This window comes from Helianthus annuus, chromosome 3, assembly GCF_002127325.2.
Source record: "Helianthus annuus cultivar XRQ/B chromosome 3, HanXRQr2.0-SUNRISE, whole genome shotgun sequence".
Taxonomy (NCBI): domain Eukaryota; kingdom Viridiplantae; phylum Streptophyta; class Magnoliopsida; order Asterales; family Asteraceae; genus Helianthus; species Helianthus annuus.
The window spans coordinates 161,700,910-161,710,192 of record NC_035435.2 but is presented as its reverse complement, the minus strand read 5'-3'; the positions used below and the strand labels follow the sequence as shown (position 1 = coordinate 161,710,192).

Here is a 9,283-nt window from a genome sequence, read left to right as displayed (position 1 = left end):
TCCAATCCCAATCGGGTTTTACTAGCAGTAGGCCTTCGGGCAACTGGTTTTCACCAGAATTAGAGATGGTAGGCTTGGACTACTCAACACTATTTACAGTCACGGGCGTTTGAGGTCACCTTTTGCCATTACATTACGTCGGGTAGTGAAACTTTTATTTCGTTAACAGTTCAAAAAAAAAAAAAAAATTAAAACGTTACAACAAAATCCTTAAAACTTTCATTTGTACCATACTAATTGTTTCAATCCAACCGGAAAGGTTACATTTTTGTACCTGTTCTCTCGTAACAATCATGAAAATTAGAAACTTAGTTGCTGTTTGTTTTTTAAGAGGTAAAATGTCTGCAGACATTTGTAGAATAAGAGGTAGACCTCTACAGTCTGCAAGAAGAAGGCTATTTGTTTTTTAATGTATGTAGACTTTTAAAATAAACTAGTGGTGGTGGTGTACGAACGATGGTGGTGGTGGTGGGTGGTGGACGTGGACAGTGGTGGTGGTGGTGGGTGGTGGACGTGGTTGGTGGTGGTGGGTGGTGGACGTGGACGGTGGGCGGTGTTGGTGGACGATGGTGGTGGATGGTGGTGTTTAACTCTCTGCAAACCTTAGAAGATTTTAGAAGTGGTTGGGCCAAGTCTGCACCAAGAAGAGCTCGTGCATACGTTTTTTAATAAAGCGTTTTCGGAAAAATAAACATTTTGCAAATGACAATATCTGCGCGTGGTCTACGTGGCGCAGACAGAAGAGTCTGCAAAAATCTTTTAAAAAGATACAAACGACACCTTAGTTGCTTAAACTTTTTATAACTTACGTTATTAAACATTTCTTTTATTTGCAGAATGAAAGATAATAATATTTGTTATCCATATATCATTTACATAAAAATGATTTCAAGGTTGCACACATATTTACGAAAAAGACTTGCATATTAAAACTATGCATCATACCGTTTATTTTAAACAATAACATCTTTATTTTTAACAGTTTACCTTTTATGTTATCTTATATATTTATACTAGGTTATGGCCCCGTGTGTTACACGGGTTGATTAATGAAAACGATATAATTTATTATTTGTAAATACTTATTAATTTTAATCTACTCTTGATAGTTTTGATTGAACATACATAATAAATTCATCAGTTACCATTAATAACGTTGAATTTAATGGGACAAACATCTAATAACATTGAATTTCATGGGATAAACCTCCTAAAATTATATAATAAAAAACAAAGTCATCTAGATTCACACCAACAAAACTTGGGAAAAGTTGAATTAAAGAAAGGAATATTGAATTTTAATAATCCCAACTATTCGCCGTTGGCCACTAACAGTTCCAATTTCAAAAATAACTACCGGTTGTCCCAGCTATTAACATATTGGCTTCCAATGGACTCTGACTAACAGAACCCTAATGTTGTTAGTCTCCGATCGCCGGAAAAACGTTTTTAGCCGGAAAAAGGTTCCTAAAGGTCCGATCTAAGGTTACAAAAAGGTTTTGGACGAAAATGTTGAGTTTTCCAGACAAAAAGGAGTTTTCCGGCGATGAAAGAATTTACGGCGACCTCAATCGTTGGGGCTTTTAGTAGAAAAAAGGTTTCTAAAATAAGTAATAAGGTTACAAAGAGGTTTAGGACAAAAAAATTGAGTTTTTCGGTCAAAAACGCTTTTCTGGTGACCGTGCAGTTTTTTCAGTCAGTATAGCCTGTTTCGGAATATATAGACTAATAGCGTTAGGTTTCTGTTAGTAAGGGTTCATTGGAGGCCAATATGTTAATAGTTGGGACAGCCAGTGGTTATTTTTAAGTTGGGACTGTTGGCGGCCAACGACGAATGTGTTATTATTGAAATCCAATATTCTCTAAAGAAACATGCAACTATTTTGATTCTTTTTTTACTCAGCTTTAATGCTTTGTATGCGTTACTTATTGAAAAGAAAAGTCTTGGTATCAATATATGCATCTCAACCCAATGGAAAATGTTCCCATTTTATTTCTTTTATTATATAACCTCGTGTATTGTACAAGTTGAATAAATGTAATTTTATATACCCAATAATAAAAAAGTTATATCTTTAAAAACCCTATGTATTATACAGGTTGAATAAATGTAATTTTGTATATTAAATAATAAAAAAATATATTATTAAAAAAAATCCCCCGTGTATTGTACATGTTACATTAAAAATCTAAATCATTAGTAGAAGCAATGAGTTACCTATGCTTATTTTATTATAATTCAATTTTATTAATCCCTATTATTAAGTAAAGGCAGGATAAATATAAATTGAACAAAAATAGTAAAATATAAAATTCATATATTAAAATAATATATTCTTTATTTGAATCTTATTAACATATATTATCTATATCTATTTGTTTAGGATATATTCTTTCTTTGAATTTTATTAACAAATATTATTTATTTCAATTTGTTCAGGGTAAAAGATAAAAAGATAAAATTTATGGATTAAAATAATATATTTTTTATTTAAATCTTATTACGAAATACTATCTATATCTATTTATTTAGGCGGGAAAAAACTATTGAGATCACCTCATAAAGCGCCATGTGTTCCCTATATGGTTTACTTTATTATATGTATAGATTTTTAAACAAATATGTAAACACAGTTTATCAATAGAAATTCAATAACTTTTCATTACTTATAATTTAATTTAAATAAAAACCAATACAATCAGGTTACATAATTCTTACTTTTTTAAGTTATTCTAGCCGACTAAGTGGTAAAGTCTCTTATCTCTTAAAAAGAATACCATTGTTCAAGACATGAAATGATATTAGGATTAGGAATATATTACTAGAGTAACATCCGTCGTTAGAAAAACATAATTTAACTTTTATGATTTATTTATAAAATATATAAAAGCCAGAATTTAACTTTTGTCAGTTTATAAAATATATAACTTCAGATTTTATACACATTCAATATTTAAAATAAAAACTTTTTTTGCTGTTCCAGAGGACATTCTTGAGTATTGAGTCTCCCCCAAGCGGTGATGAACAGACAAACAAATAACAAATAACAAAAAGTAAAAGCTTTGTTTTCTTGTGCTGTGCTACTGCTGCTTCAACCCATTTACTTTAAATTAAAAATCACTGCATCCCTTTTGACTAATCTCACCACTCCCAATTCAAACCCTCATTTTAAACCCCATTTTCTCACACAACACCCTCCTCACTTTCTCTTCACCTTTCCTCACCTTTTTACATGCCTTCTTCACCCAATTTGAATAAAAGTTGGAATCTTTAGCATTTTCTCTTTATGGGTTTGATTTCATTCACAATTTTATAAGTTTTCTCACATGGGTTTTTCATTTGCAGCTGTATTTATCAATCTTTAGTTGTAATCTTCACCTTTTGTTTGAAAAAAAGTTGGGATTTTTAGCCTTTTTCTTATATGGGTTTTTCATTTTCAGCTGTATTTATCAATCTTTAGTTGTAAACTTGAACTTCTGTGGAAAAAAAATTGAATCTTTATTAAAAAAAATGGAGATTTTCAAGATTTTCTTGATTGGTTTACTCTGTGTTGGAACCAATGCTGCTGTTCTTGAAGATGATAAAAGAGCATTGTTGGATTTAATGCACAATCTTGCACACTCTCGCTCACTAAATTGGGATTCCAACTCAACTACAGTGTGTAACAACTGGACTGGAGTCACGTGCAGTGAAGATAGGTCACGTGTCATCGGTCTCCGGCTTCCCGGAGTTGGTTTTCACGGCCATATTCCGGCAAACACCATTAGCAGACTCTCAGCTTTGCAGATCTTAAGCCTCAGATCCAATGGTATTTCCGGTCCTTTTCCTGTTGATTTTGTTAACCTCAAGAATTTGTCTTTATTGTACCTTCAGTTTAACCAGTTTTCTGGCCCATTGCCTCTTGATTTCTCTGTTTGGAAGAGTTTAACAATTGTTAATCTTTCTAACAATAAGTTTAATGGGTCAATTCCAAGCTCCATTTCAAGTTTGACCCATCTTTCTGCTTTGAATCTTGCTAATAACTCATTTAGTGGTCCGATTCCTGATTTGGGTATGCATGATCTTCAAGTTCTTGATCTTTCCAACAATCATCTCACTGGGGTTGTCCCAAAATCACTTCAAAAGTTTCCAAAATCAGTGTTTGTTGGTAACAATGTGTCTGTTATGTATTCATCTGATGAGGTACCAATTGTTATGCCCCCTCAAAAGCCAAATCAAAGCACGAAAAGCGGTAAAAAGTTAAGCGAGAAAGCGCTTTTGGGTATAATTGTAGCTGTTTGTGTCATTGGGTTGATTGGTTTTGCAATCTTTTGGGTACTTTGTTGTTTGAAAAGGAATAAGGGAGATGGGATTTCGTCGAAGCTCGAAAAAGGCGGAATGTCGCCCGAAAAAGCGATTTCGAGAACGCAAGATGCGAATAACCGGTTGGTTTTCTTTGAGGGGTGTAATTACGCGTTTGATTTGGAAGATTTGTTGAGGGCTTCGGCTGAGGTTTTGGGTAAGGGTACTTTTGGGATGTCGTATAAGGCGATTCTTGAAGACGGGACGTCTGTCGTGGTGAAGAGGTTGAAAGATTTGAGTGTCGGGAAACGTGAGTTTGAGCAGCAGATGGGGATCGTTGGGAGTATTAAGCACGAGAATGTGATCGAGTTGAGGGCGTATTACTACTCGAAAGATGAGAAGTTAACGGTTTGTGAGTATTACAGTCAAGGGAGCGTTGCCGCTATGTTACATGGTATGTTCTTAATCTCTTTAAATTATTTAACTCGTTTAATTACGTTCTTGTTTTAGTTGCGATATTATCACTTTTTAGTGTTTTAGGATAAAAACAATTAGATTTTGACAAATGCTTAAGGAGTTGTAATAATAGAACTGATTATCATATTCTAATCCTTAAACTCAAAACCCTTAAATGCTAATTAGAGTAGGGATCTTGTTCTTATTACTTTTAAGGTTAAATGACAAATAACCATCACAAGAATCCAAGTTAGGTAGTCTTGAAGGTTTATGGTTCATTTACTCACGCTAACTTCCGTCGTTTAGTGGGCCCGATCTTCATATCATTATAGATAAAGACCAGACCAGACCCACAAATCGAATTAGACTGAATTGGACCCGAACCATTTGTCTAGCATGCCACCACACAACATGGATCATGCATGAACTTCAAATGGACTTATACTGTTTGTATTTTACTAGATTAGGTTAAAGGATTACGCAAATAATAGACGTAAAGTAAATCAAATCCAAATTGATTTCTCTAAATCTTTAATGTTAGACTCGTTCATTCGCCTTAACTTTCTTCGTGTCGTGTGTCCTGTCTTCATCTTCTCGTAGATGTAGACGGACCCACAAACCGAAGGTTAATTGTCCGTCGTCATACTCCAACCATATAATATCAATGAACATGAAAAACCAGTTGGGTTCATTCCATAGTTGTCAATAGCAATCGTAGCGATCGCTATAGCGTATAGGTCTAGTGTCGCTATTAGGGTTGTTGCGATGGATATCGAGAATAGCGACACTTTATTTTATTTTTGTTTTTTTTTAATATAAATAGCAATTAAATTAGTTATAAAATAGTTGGATTTTAGGTTTTTGTTAAATATACATGTAAAATAGCATATATACCAGGGTATTTTGATATAATATACATATAAAATATATATATATATATATATATATATATATATATATATATATATATATAGTGTATCCCTATCTATAAAATAGCCGCTCGCTATATATCGATATTCGCTATGTAGCATATAGGTACCTTATCGCTATTCGCCATTAACAACTATGTGTGACCACACTCGATTTTTTGGTGCGATTGCCGGGGAATTGAGACAGTTTCATTTTACTAAAATCATGGATCATGCAAAGAATGTCTTGATACAGAAAGATTCAAGATCAAGCTTCTTAAGTCATATTCAGGAATATATTATGAAAAATATGAGACAACCCATTTTTCAAATATACATATATATGTATTATTATATTATATATTGTAATATAAAGACATTTTTTATATTATATTTGATATAGATGAAATATTGAATTATGCATGAAAGAGAAATAAGTTCTTGATTGATTAGAATCAATCCATGTGGGATAAGGGAATCTTTACTAGAAATATTTTGGTCCATTTATTGTTTGCATATGTCTTGTATTCATCATTGTCAAATTTTATATATAAAATCATTTATAATTTTATATTTGCCCCACAAAAGTCAAATGTGTAATAGTTGTATTAACTTTCTTCACATTATTGTGTTACAATTATTGTAGGTAATAGAGGGGAAGACCGGGTCACATTGACTTGGGAAACCCGTCTTCAAATAGCGGTCGGTGCGGCCCGCGGCATCGCTCGGGTCCACACCGAAGCAGGCGTGAAGCTCGTTCACGGCAACATTAAATCGTCAAACGTTTTCCTAAACTCCCAAAACTATGGGTGCATCTCTGACATCGGTTTGTCAACAGTCATGTCACAAATTGCCACCCCGATTGCCCGGGCCGCGGGTTACCGGGCCCCGGAAGTCACCGACACCCGAAAAGCTACCCAGCCTTCGGATGTCTATAGCTTCGGTGTGCTCTTACTCGAGCTGTTGACTGGTAAGTCACCGGTCCACACCACGAGTGGCGATGAGGTCGTTCATTTGGTTCGGTGGGTCCACTCAGTGGTGCGGGAAGAGTGGACCGGAGAGGTGTTTGATGTGGAATTACTAAAATACCCCAACATTGAGGAGGAGATGGTGGAGATGTTGCAGATTGCAATGTCGTGTGTCGCAAGGGTACCTGATCAGAGACCGAAAATGACCGAGGTTGTTAGAATGTTGGAAGATGTTAGACGGAGTAAGGTACCGGAGAACCGGCCTCGCTTGCCGGAAAGTTCGACGCCGCCAAGGCCGGAGATTTTTGAGACGGAGTCGTCGGGTGTTTAACGAGTGTTCAGTTCTTGCTTCATTAACTCGATGAATTAATTTATGATGGCATTATTTTGTGTTGTATCCTTGCAAAGTTTTCATAGTATTTATTCTGTATGCAAGATTTAATTTTAATCTGAGTTAAATTTCTACTTGTTTTATTTGTGATTGTGGTCTGTTATTTAGTTAGTTAAGTTGTAATGAGCTTTTCAATTTTATTTCATGTTATTATGTAGTTTCATTTTAGTCTTTTAAGTTGAAATAGTTTTTTCTTTGCAATAAGACCATATGTAGTGGTGATACACTATAATGCCCCCACCATGGGGCGTTTTGCGCCATGTGGCGTCCTAGTCAGCATGGGGGCATTATAGAAAAAGTGGTGTAGTGGTATAATGCCCCATAATGCCCCATTCAATCATTTTACAATCATTTCCCAATTATTTTTTTAAATTTAAAACATAAAAAAACTTCATTAATTTAAAAATAAAATTACATACCATGAAAAAAAATAAAAAAAAACTAAAAAAAAAACCGAAAATAAAAAAAAGCAGAAAAAAAAACCGAAAATAAAAAAAAAAACAGAAAAAAAAATACAATACTAGAAAAAAAAAACTAGTTTTCGTCTTCGCTTTCGTCACCCTCGCCAACTTCGTCTTCCTCGTCCTCCGTTTCTTCCTCTCCCTCAGGTGGTACGTAACGAACCGACCATGCGTGGTGTACCAAATCAACCATTAACTGGGAATGGTACGGTTCGTAACGCAACTCTCGCGCGTTACTCACTCTTTCTTCCATTGACGCCTGCGGATGCTCCTGGTGAACGGCTTCTGGCACATAATTCTGGCATATCGCCTTTCCTTCGTCTTCCAAAATCATGTTGTGCATGATTATACAAGCGTACATAGCATCTCTCATTTTTTGCTTGCTCCATGCACGACAAGGATTTCTCAAGTATTGCCAGCGTTGTTTAAGAACCCCAAAGCATCTCTCAATATCTTTTCGTGAAGACTCTTGAACCTTTTTAAAGTATGCTCTTTTCTCATCAATAGGATCACTAAACGTCTTCACAAAAATCGAATACCTAGGATAAATTCCGTCGCTCAAATAATATCCATGGGGGTAGTAGTTTCCATTTGCGTAAAACGACGCTTTTGGAGCTTTGCCAGAAATCCACTCCTCTAACAACGGCGATTGTTCTAAAACATTGATATCATTGCATGACCCGACCACGCCAAAGTAAGCCGACCAAACCCAAAGATCCTGTGAAGCAACCGCCTGAAGAATAATAGTGGGTCCTTTTTGGTCACCACGTGTGTGTTGGCCTCGCCATGCAGTCGGGCAGTTATCCCAACGCCAATGCATGCAATCTATGCTCCCGATCATACCAGGCAAACCATGCTCGGCATTATGTACCTCGTAGATCTTTTGAAGGTCCTCCCATGTAGGCGTTCTAAGATAACGTGCACCGTACACATCAATTATACCTTTATAAAAAAAAATATAGACAAACATAAGATTCAAAAAAAAAAAAATCTAAGCATACGCGTTGTTTAAAAAAAATTAAAACTAAAAAAAAAATTGTACCGCGACAAAAATGTTCCAAGCTATCCCGTGTTGTTTTCTCCGCCATTTTTAGATACCCGTCGTTGATGTCGGTGGTGTTACCATAACCAAGGATTCGTAATGCCGACGTACACTTTTGGATACCGGTGAATCCAAGGTACCCTCTCGCATCCGCTTTTTGTTTAAAATAATCGTAGTTGGCTTCCAAGTCGTTGGTTATGCGTAGAAACAACCGTTTACTCATCCGGAAACGACGCCTAAAAACTTCGTTTGAAAATGTCGGCGCCTCGTCAAAATAGTCTTTCATCAAACGCTCGTGTGCCGCGCGTCGGTCTCGTTCAACATAGCTTCTTTTATTTTTTGGGGCTTCGGGCCGACGAGAATGGTTGACATAACGAACCGCTAGTTGACATGCACTCGTAACCGCCTCTTGCTCAAGCTCCTCATCGGTCGAACCATCGCCATCCGCAAAAAACTCGTTGTAGTAAAAATTCATCATGGATGAAGAACTAGGAGAATCCATCAAGTTTTTTTATAAAATGTGGGATTTTTTAGAGAGGTTTTGAGAGTGTTTTTGTTGAAAATGGATGAGTTTTGATTGTTTATATATATATATATATAAAATAGATTTTAAAAAAAATAAAAAATGGTCAAACTAGCCGTTGGTAAAACTAGCCGTTGATTGGAGGATGGATGGTTCGAATGGCGTTTTAATTTAAACGCCGGAATCAATTTTTTTGAATTATAACGCCTCATAACGCCCCCTGTAATGGGGGGAGGGGCGTTATAGGGCGTT

The 9,283-nt window shown here is 35.6% G+C and overlaps 1 protein-coding gene across 1 annotated transcript; it reads left to right on the top strand.

The window, feature by feature from the left end:
- Positions 1-3,026: 3,026 nt before the first annotated feature.
- LOC110930362 (probable inactive receptor kinase At4g23740) lies at positions 3,027-7,145 on the top strand. The gene is made up of 2 exons (XM_022173661.2): positions 3,027-4,736; positions 6,293-7,145. The coding sequence occupies exons 1-2, from the start codon at positions 3,512-3,514 to the stop codon at positions 6,943-6,945; spliced, it is 1,878 nt and encodes a 625-aa protein (XP_022029353.1). The 5' UTR covers positions 3,027-3,511; the 3' UTR covers positions 6,946-7,145.
- Positions 7,146-9,283: the final 2,138 nt, after the last annotated feature.

What these genes read in the sequence shown, in the direction of transcription:
- LOC110930362 (XM_022173661.2), top strand. Translation starts at nt 3,512, where the DNA reads ATGGAGATTTTCAAGATTTTCTTGATTGGTTTACTCTGTGTTGGAACC. An exon ending in CGTTGCCGCTATGTTACATG is followed by an intron (nt 4,737 to 6,292) that starts GTATGTTCTTAA and finishes CAATTATTGTAG; the next exon opens with GTAATAGAGGGGAAGACCGG.